The sequence below is a fragment of the Cebus imitator genome, unplaced genomic scaffold, assembly GCF_001604975.1.
Source record: "Cebus imitator isolate Cc_AM_T3 unplaced genomic scaffold, Cebus_imitator-1.0 Scaffold156, whole genome shotgun sequence".
In the NCBI taxonomy this organism is placed as follows: Eukaryota; Metazoa; Chordata; class Mammalia; order Primates; family Cebidae; genus Cebus; species Cebus imitator.
Window position 1 is genome coordinate 2,023,414 of NW_016107471.1, and position 18,833 is coordinate 2,042,246.

The 18,833-nt window shown below is 34.7% G+C and overlaps 1 protein-coding gene and 1 long non-coding RNA gene across 26 annotated transcripts in view; one reads left to right on the forward strand and one right to left on the reverse strand.

Moving 5' to 3' along the window:
* LOC119473409 overlaps nucleotides 1–6,920 on the forward strand; it is a 23,632-nt gene extending 16,712 nt beyond the window's left edge. The window contains exon 3 of the long non-coding RNA XR_005202618.1: nucleotides 6,909–6,920. This is a non-coding gene — a long non-coding RNA (uncharacterized LOC119473409). The remainder of the gene's footprint in view (nucleotides 1–6,908) is intronic.
* The window catches only part of PPFIA2 (PTPRF interacting protein alpha 2), a 485,065-nt gene that overhangs the window by 319,150 nt on the left and 147,082 nt on the right, over nucleotides 1–18,833 (reverse strand). For 4 of the 25 annotated variants that reach the window (XM_017543501.2, XM_017543498.2, XM_017543500.2 and 1 more), the window contains exon 1: nucleotides 15,101–15,522. The exons of the other annotated variants lie outside the window; for them this stretch is intronic. In XM_017543501.2, coding sequence (XP_017398990.1) covers nucleotides 15,101–15,181 — 81 coding nt within the window. In that variant the 5' untranslated portion in view covers nucleotides 15,182–15,522. Of the gene's footprint in view, nucleotides 1–15,100; nucleotides 15,523–18,833 lie in introns of those variants that run through there. 25 annotated transcript variants of the gene reach the window in all.

The following is an 18,833-nucleotide window of genomic DNA, read 5'->3' on the forward strand; positions in this document are numbered from 1 at the left end:
AAAAAAAAAAAAAAAAAAAAAAAAAAAAAAAAAACAGAATATAAGCTCCATGTTTCACTTCCTTGCTGCAATTTATGGTAACTAGAATAGAACTTTGTACATAATAGTCACATAAGTCAAAAAAACCCTGATGTTTTTGGTTGCCTTTCAATGTTTCCATATCATTCTAACACATTTTTATTTTGTTTAATGTGCGCATAAGTTTCCACTGTTTTGAACAGAGACCCTCAACTGAACAGTGTTTTAAAATTTATTAAATGCTTTCAAATATATTTTCTCATCAACCTTGAGAAATATATTTGCTATTTTTATTACTTTAAAATTAAACTGAACCTCAGGGAAGTTCAATATTTGCATATTCATGTTTCATGTTTAGATATGAGGCCCAAATTTATATCTCCTGCTCCTTGCATTTTGTATTATGCCTCATCTAGAAAATCCCCAATATGGAGATTTGATTAAGATTCCATCTTTAATGATTACTTTACTCCAATAATCATCAGTTTATATTTATATCCAATTGAAACATTTTATTTTCAATCACTTTCATGTTTCTCACTGGACATAGTGAACAATCATAATGTATTCAAATGAAAAGAATCTTGCTTTTGAATAGGTGAAATTGAGTTTCTCTTCCATGTTCTTTTCCTCAGGCTACATAATGTCTGTGATTTTCTCCATCCTTTCTTCATAAGATCTGTTTTTCTCTTAGTAAATTATGCTGGCAGCATTTCATATTAAATATTTCTCTGTATTTTTTGTAAATGTAATATACAAATTGAATTATTAATAAAATTAGATTAATGCAATGTTAAAAATAACGCTAATTTCCTAGACTTATGATTGTATTTGACCTTTCCCCACAAAAGCACAAATTCTCCTACCTTTGGTTTAGATTACAAAAAACTATGTCCTTCTCATTATCATCTACAATAGCTGATATGCTCACATTTCCTTCAAAGTATGTTTTGTACTGCTACTTATTCTTTCTTATTAGATATATGCAAAAGTTAACATAAATTTGGGTATTACTTAATAGTACAAAATATATTAACATAATTCCAGTTACAGTATTCTACAAGGTAAAAAAAATCTTCATATTTATACTATCAAATCACATCTATTCATTTCACATATATTTTTGGAGTGCCACATGAGACAGAATATCCTGGGAATCATCACTGAATAAAATATATTTTCTTGGAATTTTAGTCTGTGACATGGTGCTATAGCAGCATTAAGCAAAGTCTGAGTATGTCTGTGTGTGCACAACACAACATGGACACAGGGAATGGCATAACTAAATATCTGGAGGTCTAGGGTTCACAGCATGATTTGGAACTTCAAGAAGATAAAGAAAACTAAAATTCTAGGGAAGGTCTGCCATGGAGAAGCTCTGTTTAGGATGGTCCCTCAGATCACATCCATTGGCCAGGCATAAACCATGGCTGGTATGTATATATTTTAAAAAAGAGCACTTCTTTAGTTATGTTTATGTGATAGAATTATTTCAAAATTCCTCATGACTTTTTAAACAGTAAAATTCTTCCTCAGATTCTTTCTCAATTGACACATTTGGAATTAACTGATTATTTTAGCACAATATAACTGCATCTTACAATTGTCTATTAAAATATTTATTCTAATATTTTATGTATGACAAAAACTCCTCCCTGAAAATATAGTTCACATTGAAGGCGAGTTCTTGATAATTGTTTTCCTGAATGAAAGAATAGTGTTTGCAAATACTTGAACTGTATTAGTGTTAAAACATGTGATTCCTTATATGTTAAATATTTTAACATTAAACAAAATTGTATTAAAACAAATAATGTAGTCAGACATTGATAAATTATAATGCTTGAAATACAGTGAATGTATAATATTTTATTTATGATGCCATATGTCATTTAGGATTTCAAAGACAGCTTCTTTTTCAGCATCAACCAACTACACCTATGGCTTCTTATAGTCGTATTATAACCTCAGGGCTGGATCATCTTAAAAAGGGCAGAATAATAATGTGCCAAAGAAGACATAAATATAGGATAAAAGTATGCTACAGTTATACAACACCTAATGACTGGGTTGTGTTCTGAGAAGTACGTAATTAGGTGATTTTGTCATGTGAACATCATGACACAATACACAAATCTAGATGGTGCAGCCTACTACACTTCTCAGCTATATGGCATAGCGTATTGTTCCTAGGCCACAAACTTGTACAGCATGTTACTGTACTGAGTACTGTGGGCATTGTAACATGGTAATTATTGTATATCTGAATATATATATATATATATATATATATATATATATAAAAGACCTATATAAAACTTATAGTAAAAATACAGTATAAAAGAATAAAGGCTGGGCGCAGTGGCTCATGCCTATAATACCAGCACTTTAGGAGGCTGAGGCGGGAGGATCACTAGGTCAGGAGATTGAGAGCAGCCTGGCCACATGGTGAAACGCCATCTCTACTAAAAATACAAAAATTAGATGGGTGTGATGGCGTGTGCTTGTAGTCCTAGCTACTTGGGTGGCTGAGGCAGGAGAATCACTTGAACCCAGGAGGTGGAGGTTGCAGTGAGCCGAGATCACGCCACTGCACGCCAGCCTGGGTGACAGAGTGAGGCTCTGCCTTGAAAAAAAAAAAAAAAGAATAAAAAGTGGTACATCTGTATAGGGCATTTACCATAAATAGAGTTAGAGGAACTGTAAATTGTTCTGGGTGAATCAGTGGGTAAATGAATGTGTAAATGAGTAAATGAATGTGAAGGCCTAGGACATTACTGTATATTACTCTAGGCTTAGTAAATGTCGTACACTTGGGCTGCACTAAATTTACAAAATGTAGTTTTCTTTTTTCAATGATAAATTAGACTTAGCTTACTATAACTTTTTTAAAACAATAGCTAACCTTGATTGAGTTCCATCTTTATTGGAAGTAAATACTAATAAAAGATTTTATAAATATTCCATTAAGCAATCAGAATAACCTTTGACTTAAATACTTTTATTCTTTTCCAATGGTTTAGGAAAGTAAAACTAGAGAAATAATTTCACTTGCTTATAGTCACACTCAAATACTAGAATCTGTTTTTGAATGATGTATTTAATTCTAATGGTTATTGATATGGTTTGGCTCTGTTTTCCCCATCCAAATCTCATCTCGAATTGTAATCTCCACATGTAGAGGGAAGGACCTGTAAATTCCCATGTATCAAGGGAGGGGAGTGATTGGATTATGGTGGTGGTTCCCTCCATGGTGTTCTTGTGATAGTGAGTTGTCATGAGATCTGATGGTTGTATAAATCCTTGACAGTTCCTCCTTCACACTTTCTCTCTCTTGCCTGCCATTATGTAAAATGTGCCTGCTTCCCCTTCCATCATGATTATAAGTTTCCTCCGGCCTCCCTAAACATGTGAAACTGTGAGTCAATTAAACATCTTTTCCTTAAAAATTATTTAGTCTTGGGTATTATTCTTTTACCGGTGTAAAAACAGACTAATACATGAAGGCTGTTAACTAATATGAAGTTTTTTAGAATAATCCTTGTTATGTGTAAAATATTTTGAAAATATAAAAGGAAAAGCAATAAAAATGGTAGGAAAGTTAACTATGAATGAGAATTAAAAGTGGATTTGGAGATATACTTATGTAATGAAATTACCCATTTTATAATAATATTGTCTGTGTCTATATTTAAAGTCAAAGCATCTCTGTTTCTCTGTCTACTCTAGAGAACAGAATGATATGCTATTGTGACTTTTTGATAATTTTCCTTGGGGCAACTCTAAGATTCTTTTTTTTTATTTTATTGTTTTTTTTTATTTTTATTTTTAAAAATTTTTTATTGTATTTTAGGTTTTGGGGTACATGTGAAGAACGTGCAAGATTGTTGCATAGGTACACGCATGGCAGTGTGATTTGCTGCCTTCCTCCCCTTCACCTATGTCTGGCATTTCTCCCCATGCTATCTCTCCCCACCTCCCCACCCCTCCCCCATTTCCCCACAACAGACCCCAGTGTGTAGTGTTCCCCTCCCTGTGTCCATGTGTTCTCATTGTTCAACACCCGCCTATGAGTGAGAACATGTGGTGTTTGATTTTCTGCTCTTGTGTCAGTTTGCTGAGAATGATGGTTTCCAGGTTCATCCATGTCCCTACAAAGGACACGAACTCATCATTTTAAAATGTGGTACATATACACCATGGAATATTATGCAACTCTAAGATTCTTGAGTGCAGAGACCTGGTGGTTTGCTCTACATTGTTACAGTCTGGCATAATGGTGACTTACAACAAGGTGTGTCAAAGTTAGAAAACCAATTTTATTCTAACATTTACATATGAATTCATTTATTTATTCAAAAGGCATAGGAACTTTCTAAATGACAGGCATTATGCTAGCTGTCAATAAAGAAGTGAGCAGTTAAGTGAAATAAATTATATGCTCTCTAGGAATTTCCAGTCTAGCGGTACAGAGAGAAAAGTGAAAAACTAAATGTAGTATAATAATGTAATACACCTATCTTTATTATGGTAAGTATAAGAACAGAAGAATTTATCTGGAATTGTTTCAGGGATAAGGTTCCACGATGTGGTTTGAATGGAAATGTAAGCTTCCAAAAAATATTTATAAAATAAAGCTAATACACACATTTGGGAGTCAGGAGTATCTAACTTTAATTAGCTTCACGGGTAGTATTCAAGTTGGGTAATAAGGAAAACAAACTTCCAAAATGTGTTTACAAAGCAAACCAAGCATACACACTCAAAATGATGATAATTCTGTGTAAGTGAGTGTATCCAAGGGTTTCATTCCCCACTCTACTCCCAATCTCCTCATTCTCTGTCAAAGTCATTTTATCTACTTCCATAGCTTCCTCTACCCAGCAAGCAGATGTCTCACACATTTACATCTACTACTCAGACAGACCTCTTTCCTGAGAGTCAAACCTGTGTTTCCAACTGTCTAATTAATCTGTTCAAAACTGAACTTAATATATTGTTTTACAAACTGTTCCTTCTCTATATGCCTCTCTCCTTCACCAGACGCTTTAGAGGTAAACCCAACCCTTCCTCTTTTGCCTCTTATAATATTCAGTAACTTAATAAATTCTTGTGAATTATATTTATTATATCCATTAAATATTTTCCCATTTATTCTTAACTTTTATTAGCTCATGTCCCTGTCACTTCTAGTGTGATTTATGGACCATACCTCTGGATGTAGCCACTGTTTTAGTAGCTGCTTTATTGGGTTCTTTCTAACCACCTGGACTGTAATCAGTGCATTAAATACTTTACCTCAAGGACTTCCCAAGTCATTTCACTATTTCTAATTTCTTTCCCCTCCAGATGACACCTGAAACATAGGGTTATTTTAGGTAAGTATAAGTGAAATCTATTTGTATACCCAAATCTGAGAATTTTAAAAGCATTAATGTGATTTTAAGGAGGTTGCACTAAATCAGAATACCAGCAATAGCTATATGACACTAAGTAAGACATTCTTCTTTCTAATTTGTAATAATTCAATTCATCACCTATTTACTAATCAAGGTTTTGTATTAGGCACTCTGCTTGATGTTGGTGAATTAACAATGAGAATAATGACACAGCACCTGCCCTCATGTAACATATAGCCTAGCTAACGTCTATGAGGTAGACACTTCTGCAAATGGAAGAGTCATCATTTCCTATCTGGAGCCTCAGGGGCTACTCATTTATTTCTATGGTTGGCATCACTGATATAGAGAGAATTATTAAATAAACAAAGGTGTGTATTTAGAAAAGACTTTTTCCTTGAGCTGCCCTTTATATCTTTCAGTACAATTTCAGGATATAAGTTTATTGGCAATTTGATTATAACAAATACGTATTTCCAACTAGGAAAATACTATCAGTAAAGATTAAATGAAGGGGTGTAGTTAAATAAAAGCCTTAAATTTAAAAATCCAGTGAGGCGATGCTTTGAAGTTATGGAAACAAATTTCTATAAATGTCTGCCCTAATAGATCAACAGTATTGGAAATTACATAATTTAGAATACTTTGTTTCTACACGTAATAATTAACAGCTTAGGCAGCACAATACAATGGAACAAGCATGGATTTTTATGATTGATAGCTCTGGATACAGACAAAAACTATATTACTCCCTCTTTGCATTATTAAAGATAATTTGGGTACTTTTTATGGACCTTCATTTTTTCATCTATAAAGTGGGAAATCATGACAACACATCTGAATTTTAAATATTTTTTGAAATCTACTGAATTGTTCCCTCTGTTCTAGTTCAATTGCCATCCAAGGAGACATCCAGTATTCTAACAGCAAATCCAAGCTTTTTTTTCGCTCCTCACTGAAAATTCTTAAATCCAAAGTCCAAGGTCTTAGGGATTACAGTCAAAGCTATCTTTATATTTTGGAGGCTGCATACTTTATTTTTAGCCATTTCCTGTCTCTAGGTTTTGTCCTAGTTATGTTAAACATCTCTTGTGTTAATTCTGCCATTCGTAAGCATGAATGCATACATTTGGGTGACAGAGCAAAATATTGATTCTCTCACTTAGCAGGCAAACTCTGCCTATATTACTAGGTAATCTTGGAGCTAGGAGGTCTTTTTTTAACAGCTATATAGTGTTACTTTGCCTTCATTAATGTTATTTGAACACATAACACATGCCAAGCATTCTGAGAGGTATTTCCAGATGGATTTAAAATTTATCAACCATAAGAAGTTATAAGGTCCTCCAAATAACAGAAAAATAATGGCAGACTCTTAAGTAGCAACAAAATGATAGAATATAGAAAATCCAGTTATTTGATGAAAAGCCAGAATTACCTCACCCTCATTTGATTACACAGATATGATGATATCCATATATTAATTGCCAGTAGTAGCTTTTTTTCTTTTCTTTCCATTTTTTAAATTTTTTTGAGAAAGAGTAATATGGTTTGGCTGTGTCCCCACTCCAGTCTCATCTTGAATTGTAACTCTCACAATAACCATGTGTTATGGGAGAAACCGATGGGAGGTAACAAATTATGGGGGTGGGTCTTTCCTGTGCTGTTCTCATGATAGTGAATGAGTCTCACCAGATCTGATGGTTTTTAAATGGAAGTTTCCCTGCACAAACTCTCTCTCTTTGCCTGTCACCATCCATTTAAGATGTAATTTGCTCTTCCTTGCCTCCTGCCATGATTGTATGGCCTCCCAGACACATGAAACTGTAAGTCCATTAAACCTGTTTTTCTTCCCAGTCTTGGGTATGTCTATATCAGCAGTATGAAAATGAACTAATACAGTAAATTGATATCAGGAGTGGGGTGTTGCTGAAGATACCCAAAAATGTAGATGCAACTTTGGAACTGGGTAACAGGCAGAGGTTGGAACAGTTTGGAGGGATCAGAACAAGACAGGAAAATGTGGGACAATTTGGAACTTCCTAGAGACTTGTTGAATGACTTTGACCAAAATGCTGACAATGATATGAACAATGAAATCCAGGCTGAGGTGGTCTCAGATGGAGATGCGGAACTTGTTGGAAACTAGAGCAAAGTATGAAGTGACTCTTGTTATGTTTTAGCAAAGAGACTGGTGGCATTTTGCCCTTGCCCTAAAGATTTGTGGAACTTTGAACTTGAGAGAGATGATTCAGAGATGATTCAGGGTATCTGGTGAAAGAAATTTCTAAGCAACAAAGCATTCAAGAGGTGACTTGGGTATTGTTAAAGGCATTTAGTTTTAAAAGGGAAACAGTATAAAAGTTTGAAAAACTTGTAGCCTGACAATGCTATAGAAAAGAATACCCCATTATCTGAGGAGAAATTCAAGCTGGCTGCAGAAATTTGCATAAGTAACATGGAGCTGAATGTTAATCACCAAGATAATGGGGAAAATGTCTCCAGAGCATGTCACAGAGACTTTGTGGCAGCCCCTCTTATCACAGGCCCAGAGGTCTAGGAAGAAAAAGTAGTTTCATTAGCTGGGCCCAGGGTCCTTCTGCTGTGTGAAGTCTAAGGACTTCATGTCCTGTGTCCCATCTGCCCTAGCTGTGACTAAAAGGGGCTAAAGTTCAGCTCAGGTTGTTGTTTCAGAAGCTGGAAGTCTGAAGCCTTGGCAGCTTCCAGATGCTGTTCAGCCTACAGGTGCATAGAAGTCAAGAACTGAGGTTTGAGACCTTCTGCCTAGATTTAACAGGATGTATGGAAATGCCTGGATGTCCAGGAAGAAGTTTTCTGCAGGGGTGGGATCCTTATGCAGAACCTCTGCTAGGGCAGTGCAGAAGGAAAATGTGGGGTCAGAAGCCCCACACAGTCCCTACTGGTGCACTGCCTAGTGGAGCCATGAGAAGAGGGCCATTGCTGTCCTCCAGACCCCAGAATGGTAGACCCACTGACAGCTTGCACCATATACCTGGAAAAGCCATAGACACTCAACACTAGCCCATGAAAGCAGCCAGGAGGGAGGCTATACCTGTAAATCCACAGGGTCAGAGCTGCCCAAGGTCATGGGAACCCACCTCTTTCATCAGCACGATTTGGATTTGAGACATGAAGTCAAAGGAGATGATTTTGGAGCTTTAACATTTGACTGCCCTGCTGGATTTTGGACTTGCATGGGGCCTATAGCCGCTTTGTTTTGGTCAATTTATCCCATCTGGTATGTCTGTATTTACCCAATGCCTATACCTTCATTGTATCTAGAAAGTAAGCAACCTCTTTTTGATTTTACAGGCTCATAGGTGGAAGAAACTTGCTTTGTCACAGGTGAGATGTTGGACTGTGGACTTTTGAGTTAATGCTGAAATGAGTTAAGACTTTGGGGGACTGTTGGGGAGGCACGATTGGTTTTAAAATTTGATAATATGAGATTTGGGTGGGGTCTGGTGTGGAAAATTTTGGTTTGACTGTGTCCCCACCCAAATCTCATCTTGAATTGTAACTCCCACAATTCCCATGTGTTGTGAAAGGAACTCACAACATGGCATGATTGAACTGTAAGTGTGGGTCTTTCCTGTGTTGTTCTCATGATAGCAAATGAGTCTCATGAGATCTGATAGTTTTAAAAACAAGAATTTCTTTGCAAAGCTCTGTCTTTACCTACCACCATCCACTTAAGATGTGACTTGCTCCTCCTTGCCTTCTACCATGATTGTGAGGCCTCCCCAGCCACAGGGAACTGTACGTTTACTAAATCTCTTTTTCTTCCCAGTCTTGGGTATTTCTTAATCAGCAGCATGAAAACGGACTAATACACAGGATATCACTCTGTCACCCAGGTTGAAATATGCTGGTGCAAACTCAGCTCACTGCAACCTCTGCCTCGCAGGCTCAAGCAATCCTCCCACCTCAGTCTCCCAAGTAGATGTGACTACACGTGTGCATCACCATGCCTGGCTACTTTTTTTGTATTTTTGGTAGAGATGGGGTTTCTCTGGGTTGCCTAAGCTGGTCTTGAACTCCTGAGCTCAGGAGATCTACTTGCCTTGGCCTCCCAAAGTGCTGAGAACACATGCATGAGCCATCATGCCCCACTACGTATCTTTTTGAGTAAAAGTTCATGCAATTGAGGTTTTCAGTTTACATATTAGTCTCCTATTTCAGGTGCTAATCCTATCTGCCAAGTCTGAAACTATATACAAATAAAAATTTATAAAGTTCTCTTGATAAAACAAGAAAATGCAAATTAATAAAAAATGGTAAAGATGTATTTAAAAAATCCTTAAAAAAGCTTTGGTTAGCTGTGATAGAAATATTAAAAAACAATAAAATTAAAAATTTTCCTTTGTAACTCATGTATCTGTTATATATTTTTAAGAATTTTATTTGCGTGGTACATAAGCAAATTTACATTTATACATCTGATTCTGTAGTTATTACTAGTTATGTCTCACTAACTGCCTATATATTTAAAAGAAAAATAATTTGTTGCTTTCTGTGTTAAATTTTAATGGTAAATCATTTATCTTTGAAATATATTTTCCACCCTACAGAAATATTGTCGGTATCCATGTGTTAGGGACACAGCTTAATAAAGTGGTCATGGGAATTATAACCAAGCATAAAATTTGCTTTTGTAGCGGTATGGACAAATAAAGAGGATTTTTTTACAAAAGGCATTTAATACAGTGTGCAAGAATGAGTGAAGGCTTCATGAAGGAGGTGGCATTTGAGATAAGACTTTAAGAAAAATTTTCCAGTGGGCATTTTGAGTGAAGAGGAAAAGTTGCAAACAACTTTCTAGGAAAAAAAGTAGAGTGTGTTTCCCTTATCAGGAAGTACTTTTTAATGCCAAACTGGAAAGATAATATTATCTTTTAAGGCAGAGGTCCTAACTACTGGTACTGGTCCATGGCCTGTTAGGAACCAAGCTGCACAGCAGGAAGTGAGCAGTGGACAAGTGAGCAAAGCTTCATCTGTATTTACAGCTGACCCCATTACTCACATTATCACCTGAGTTCTGCCTTCTGTCAGATCAGCTGTGGGATTAGATTCTCATAGAAGTGTGAACCCTATTGTGAACTGTACATGTGAGGGATCTATGTTGCACTCACCTTATGGAAATCTAATGCCTGTTGATCTAAGGTGGAATAGTTTTATGCTAAAACCATCCCCTCTCCTCTCCATCTCAGGTTCATGGAAAAATTGTCTTCTACAAAATCAGTGCCTGATGCCAAAATGATTGGAGAAGAGAAGTATTTTAAACATGGAAGCAGCAGGTTACTATGTTTCCATACTTAAAGTAAAGCTTCTTTCTCTTGTTTTCAGTAAGTATCAAGACTTAACCATTTCTATACATAGTTCTGACAGATAATTTTATTAATGCTAGAATTAAATGGCTATATATATATATATATATATATGAAATAACTCGTCTATGGGTCCAGGGGATAAAATTTCTATCAGAAATTAATCCTTTGGTTTGAAGAAATGGGTTGCAAACTTCATTTTGTTTTGTATGTGATAGTAACACAGTGTGTTGTTACTTATGAAAGCTTTCACAGAGCACCCATAAATAAAAAATGTAAATGTAGAATAGTGAAACTTTATAAGCCACAAAATAATGTTTCTTGCCCTGGTGAGGTGGTTCACTCCTGTAATCCCAGACGCAGGCTGAAGCCTAGGCTGGAGGATTTCTTGAGCCCGTGAGTTCAAGACCAGCCTGGAAAATATAGTGAGACCACCATCTCTACAGAGCATTAAAGAAGTAGCCAGGTGTGGTGGTGTGTGCCTGTAGTCCCAGCTACTTGAGGGGCTAAGGTGGGAGGATCATTTGAGCCTGGGAGGCTGAGACTGCAGTGAGCCTTTATTGGGCCATTGCACTCCAGCATGGGCAACAGAGAGAGATGCTGCCATATATATATATATATATATATATATATATATATATATATATATATAATAGATGCTGGAGAGGATGTGGAGAAATAGGAACACTTTTACACTGTTGGTGGGAGTGTAAATTAGCTCAACCATTGTGGAAGACAGTGTGGTAATTCCTCAAGGACCTAGAAATAGAAACTCCATTTGACCTAGCAATCCCATTACTGGGTATATATCCAAAGGATTATAAATCGTTCTATTATAAAGACACATGAACACGTATATTCATTGCAGCACAATTTACAATGGCAAAGACCTGGAACCAACACAAATGCCCATCAATGGTAGACTGAACAAGGAAAATGTGGCACATATATGCCATAGAATACTATGCAGCCATAAAAAATGATGAGTTTGTATCCTTTGTAGGGACATGGATGAATCTGGAAACCATCATTCTCAGCAAACTGACACAAGAACAGAAAGTCAAAAACCGCATGTTCTCACTCATAGGCGGGTGTTAAACAATGAGAACACATGGACACAGGGAGGAGAGCATCACACACTGGGATCTGTTGGGGGGCGGCTAGGGGAGGGACAGTATGGGGTGGGGAGGTTGGGGAGGGATAACATGGGGAGAAATGCCAGATATAGGTGACAGAGGGATGGAGGCGGCAAAACACATTGCCATCTGTGCCATGTATGTACCTATGCAACAATCCTGCATGATCTGCATATGTACCCCAGGACCTAAAGTACAATTAAAAATATATATAAATATATATAATATAAAGATACATATTTTTCCCTATTGTTGCTAGCAACTATTGACAAACTCTCATGAAAGTTTAGGACTATGCAGATATGGTTTGAAAACAGGTGGGTGAGGTATTTAATTTCTAGGAAATGAAGAGAGCCATGGTGTTGACCATGACCTCTGGGAGCAAGAACACATTAAATCATGATTAATCACTCAGGAATATTAGTAGAGAAAATAGATGGTATTATTTGCAAAGATAAAGCTATGAAAGAACAAATGTAAAGCCATGTTGAGACATGATTTTTATGGACAGAAAAGTAACAAAATTCACTGTGCTTATATGTAAAGTAGGTTTTTCACTTGTATATATTTGAGTCCCACACATTGACACTTCTAATGCATAAAAGTATTGCAAATATTATTTTCCTCTAGTAGTGCTTAATTTTAACTTTTGTCAATTAAAAAGCATTTTAGAAACTACACTCTAGAACTTGACTTTTGATGAGAAGTCACTCATTAGACACACAGTGCAAATTGGGTGCTGACATCATCCAGGGTCCAGGAACCTCTAAATAGAAAAATGCAGGCACAAGTATATTCACAGTAATACAAAAGTGATGATTCACACTTAAAGGAATTAGTTTAAATGAAGTATTACATAGTCTATACAAAAAATCGTATGTATATGCTTAGAAGTATGAATATGTTTGTCTAAATTAAAGATGCAATGAAAAGCAAGGTCCTGTTCTAAGAATATCCTTCTACTCATTTGTTGCCTTTTCACCTTTGAACTACTTAGGTCAAATACACTCTAAAGCTTACTCTTAAAATGCGATAGCATACCATGTCAGAAAAAAAAAATGACAGGTTAGTTTGGATGTTTAATGAGAAGATGGAACTAAAATGCAGTATTATTCATGCTCAGCGCTCTTAAATATATTTGCATATGTTAACTCTTGTGCTAGAATAATTTTAAGGAAGTAAGCACTAAAATCCCAACTCCTTGATGCAGAATCGTTTTAGAAGTACATTTATGCCATTTCATAATGAGAACCATTTTTGAAAATTTAATCATTTTCTCAAGATAGTTTTTGACAAATGGTCTGTTACTTTACAGCATCTCATTTGTTTTTACAGTATTTCAACCAAAGAAAATATGTTGCCTCAATATAGGTTAATGTATATAGGTAAGAAAATCATTTAATTCTTTGTAATCAATATATAATTCTAATAATCATTTAGTATAATTCTAATAATCATTTAATATTTTTCTTTGAAAAAAATGAGAGTTTACTACTATAAACATTTATCTTTGTGCTTTAAAAACCATCTTTCTTTCTTTCTTCCACCAAAGGTAAAAACAAATAATAACAGCAACAAAATGATAAACATGAAAACTTAAATACATATTGTCTGTTACAGACCTCAGGAGCAAATATTTTAGGAAATTAAAAATGTAGGTGAATAGAGTTTATATTTGGCAAAATTTATATATTATCTGAATTCCTAGAGTTTTAACAAGAATGTTATTATCAACAATAAGAGGGTATTTAAAATTGTTCTAGTGTGTTTTCAAAGAAAGTCACCTGCCAAGAAAGGTATTGGTAAGATCTTTACTGAAAGAATTGTAAAAAGCCTCTGTCATGACCGAGCATATGGAATGCACTGACCCTTAAACTTTAAGAGACTGAAGTAGAATACCTAATGTCAAAAGCTACCCAAAGAGCCAGCTGCAGGATATTGTAAGAGGTGTTTATATCTCAGTGTACAGAGGAGAAGAGGACAAAAAAAGTAATAATTCTGTACAACAGCCCCAGGGCACTTGCATTTTGAATCACTGCCACAATAAGCAGATCACCACTAGGAAGAGAATACATTTTGTAAAACCACAGACTTGCACTATCAGTAGACATCAGTGTAAAACAGACAAGGCAACAGCATTAAAAATAGAAGTATAGAAAGGGGAGAGAGAAAGAGTAATTATATCTACTGCCTACAGTTTGCAAAGGCAAGAGACTTATAATTCAGATGTACATTTATTTAGAGCTCCTTTAAAAAAACTCTGACTACCTTTATTATATTAATTTTCTAAATCTTTATACTTATTTTTCCAAGTATGGTATAACTATACAGTCAAAATAATTAAATATCAGGCTGTTTATGTTTCCATAATGTAAAATATACAGAGAAAAGAATGTCATTTTCCTTTCTCATGTAATGATAATATGACTGAATTACAAAGTAAACCTTAGTAACGAAAGATACAATTTGAAGATAAAAATAAGATAGAAACTGATTTAGTTTAGACCTAGTCATTTTCTAGATTGATGGCTGATTTATTCACAGGCAACTGAAATACATTTAGTAGGTAACAGTTTTTAACTCACATTTACATTAGAAATCATTTTGACTTTTTGATAACACAGAAAACCTTCCATCCTAATGAGTTTCTATTCTATTTCAAATTGGAAGCATACTGAATGTGGTTCTTAAACCTCCTATATTGTTTATTGCCTTTATATTATATACATAAGAAAATTAAATAATAGGAATTATGTTAAAATGTGTATATGAAATGCAAAATATTTTTCTGAGCCCAGAGGATTTAGTTTGCAAAGTTCATAAAATGTGTTTTAATTCTACTCTTTCTGTGATGCACAAGGGAAGTAACTCTACAATGTTTACCATATTTTACCCATAAATAACAATATCAGGAGTCACAACATATCTCATAAACTCTCAAGGATGACACTGTAGCAGATTTAAAAATTCCTGTGGAAAATTGTGTTCACTATTTTTTGTTTTAATTCACAGAGACGCCTAATGCCATCATATTTCCACATTTTAAAGCAGATTAAACTGACATGCACATTATTCATTCCATACATTCTCTTCAATACTGCCATACTTTTTAAGTCTTTTTTCCTTTATATAGCCCTTTATTAAAAGTTTGACAATATATTAACTTCCTAAGTAGTGAAGCCATTTAAAGCACACTTACTTGAAAAGTGTAAAACCGGGTCCCATTAGGAGGATGCACTTTAGGGGAGCCAGAAACGGTGTTCATATCCGAGAAAATCATTTCTGATCACAGAGACAATATAATCCACAAGGAGCTACAGATGCAGAGCAGAGAGCTTAGCGTACAGATAAATCCGTGCATGCATTGAGGGAGACTACAGGGTAAAATGAAATCTGCCCCATCCTTCTTAGATACACAGTGACAGCATTTTAAATCTTTCTTCTACATTTGAAATCTTAGCTGAAAGATCATCAGCCACCAGCCTTTTGTGAAGCTAGTTCTTTAGAACATACAATGTTTTTTTAAAAAATTTAAAACACAGAAGGAAAAAAGCAAGAACCAACGATAAATGGAGCTTGTGCAGAATCTGGCAGTGCTGTGGACCTGCCCATCTGTTCTCAGTGATAATCACCTCCCTCCACCACAGTCTAGCAGAGTGATTATGCTAAATATCCTGGTTAACCAATAACATACAGTTTCATTTCAGGGAAGCATGCACAGTGTAATTCAGAGGACCTCTTCTGACTAACCTGAAGTATGTTTCATATACTGTTTAAAGCTCTATTTAGTAACAAATTGCTGTTTTATCGCTCTTGATTCTGCATCTTTCTAAATCTTTTAGTCATTCCCAGACTTTTCAACAAGATGCAATTTTTTTTTTACAAAGCCTTTTTTTTTTTAAAAGGAGATAGTTATTTTATAATTTATAGATCAAAGTATATTACAGCTGTTACAGCTGGCTAGGACATTGAGAGGCAATTGCATACAACTCAGTAAGACTCTATATACTAGGAGTACTATCAAACAAAATGTACTAAATATTTTCCACTTTTCTGAACTCCTATAGAACATCATAAATATCAATGTAATTATTATATCATTTTCCCCATTTTAGCTAAAAAAAATCATTATGTTTGACAGTGTATCAAAAAGTACCATGTATGTGTTTTAAATAATCACAACTTTATTTCATATACATATAATACACACAAGAATTAAAAAATATTTTATACACATGAAGGCTTCCAACTCAAAAATCCAAAAATATCGATTGCAAACATGTAGGTTTTATTGCAAAATATGTTCTTTTTGTATATCTTTAACACATTCTTCAATTTGTATTAAAGATCATATTCAGATGACTTGACAACTTTTAGGGGTAAAAATAAATGTTCCATTTACAGATGGTTCAAATGTGGAGACTTTAGGAGGGTGGGAAACTGAATAAGCCAAAAGTAGTGTTTTTTGAATGTATCTAAGATGACATAGTTATACATAATAAAGAACCATCTACTTTAAACCAGAAGGCTGTAAAGGATTATGATGGACACTTAAAACCTAAATCATTATTCATTAGTATTTCTGATTCTCCAATTATGCATGAAGTTTATAATATTGATGGACAGTATACAGAAAAGTGATCCTCAATTCCTTAGATGGGACTCCTACATTCTCATAAATTATGTGTGTAGTTAATTATTTAACTAGCAAACTGCTAAATAAACCAGAACATTATTTTACTAAAATTTTTATTTGTGAATTTCAGATTTATAGAAAATCTGCAAAGAAAGTACAGAGAATTCCTATACATCCCTCATTCAGTTTCTCTCACAGTTAACATCCTTCATTACTACAGGACACTTGTCAAAACTAAAAAACTAATGTTAGTGCATTGTTATTATCTAAACTCAATACTTTACATGGATTTTACTAGTATTGCCATTAATGTGCTCTTTGTGTTTTAGGTTCCAATTCAGGATACCATATTTATTTACCTGTCATGTGTTTCCAGTTTCTTTTGGTGTATGACAGGTTTTCTTTGTTTCTAATGACCTTATGGTCTTGACAAGCACTGAGCAAGTGTTTTGTGGGATATCTTCTAATCCCATAATATCACACATGTTTGCCTGATGCTTTTCATCCTGATTACACTGGCCTATGAATGGATAAGCACACCACAGAGGTGACATGTCCTCAATCACATTGTATTACTGTTACATGACATCCATGTGACATTATTAATGATGTCAACCTTCATCATTTGACTAACAAAGTATTTGCCTGGTTTATCTACTGTAAAGTTACTATTTTCCCCTTCCCATACTCTATTCTTTATGAAAACTAGTATGCCCTCAACAGGAATGTAAGAATTGGTGAAATTAAGCTTGGCTCCTTAGAAGAGAGAGTACCTACATATATTAAATAGATTTCTTTTACAATGGCTGGCCTCTATTTCTTTGATTATTTGCTTTTCAGTCATTTATTTATAACAGTATAGACTCATATATATTTACACTCTAGTTTATAATTTAATATTGCATAATTTAGTTTGTTTTTCATATTGTCCCAGCTTTAATCATTGGTAGGTCCTTTACTTCAGGTTGTCTCTCATGTCCCTTGACATGCCTCCATCCTTTTGTTTTTAAAGCACTCAATGATTATTTTTTAAAAATTGACACAAAAACAGAAAACCAAACACCGCATGTTCACACTCATAGGTGGGTGTTGAATAATGAGAATACGTGGACTCAGGGAGAGGAGCATCACTCACTGGGGTCAGTTGGCGGGGCTAGGGAGGGACAGCGGGGGGTGGGGAGAGATAACATCAGGAGAAATGCCGAATATAGATGAAGGGGGAATGGAGGCAGCAAACCACCTTGTTATGCATGTATCTATGCAATAACCCTGCATGATCTGCACATATACCCCAGAACCTAAAGTACAATTTAAAAAAAGAAAAAAAAAGGTTTTTCTCTTGCATAAATCACTTATGATTTGCTGAAACTGTTCATTTCCTTAACTATAACTAATTATTATTTTGAGTAAACTTGAAAAAATGTTTTATTTCCAGTAATTGTTTAAGTAGCCATATTACTCTATATTTCAAAATAATATTTTCCCTTCTGATATCATAGTCCACATGGGATTCAGTCAAATGACCATAAAATTTTAAAATGACTATATACGTTTACTAGCTGTAGAAATCGGTGATATATATGAAATATTCCAGGTATGTGTTAGGCTCTTACTTTCTCTTGTGGTTAGTGGGGACATGTAACTCATGTTCTCCAGAGAGCTATGAGTAGAATAATGTCTCAAACATAAACCTCAAGGTTTTTTCTTGAGAGCCAAGTTCTAAGAAAAAAATTTTCATCAAATAGATTTTTACCATGGATATATAAATTCCATGTACTTTTATGCTTACCTGTAAACTGGTTCTAACACAATTGAGATCAGAAAATTCACCAGATTCCTTATTATTATAGAGGAACTCATAAATCAAATGTTTTTGGTGAAACATCACATATATTTAATATAATCTCATGTATTTACTGTATTTGCAGCAGCCAGCAAACTACTTTATTTTAGCTGGGAATTATAAAGCTTTCTAGCCAATTAGAATACACTTTTTTAAAATATATTTATTTGGTGGGGGAGGCGAGGAAATTAGTATGAATTAATATTAAATGAGGCAGGCGGGAGAAATAGTACTACTAATATATAATTATTTTAATTACAATGCTTTATTCCTGAATAAATTACTGAAATTGCCAAAGTGTACCATTTTTCCAGAACTTTTTTTTCATATGACTATTTTTGATAACCTTATCTTGTAATTCTGAATGTCTATTTGGAAACAACTCAATTTTTTCTTCTGCCAGGTAGCAATAGGGAAAGTGTTGTCCAAGTCTAAAAATTGCGAAGATGTAGA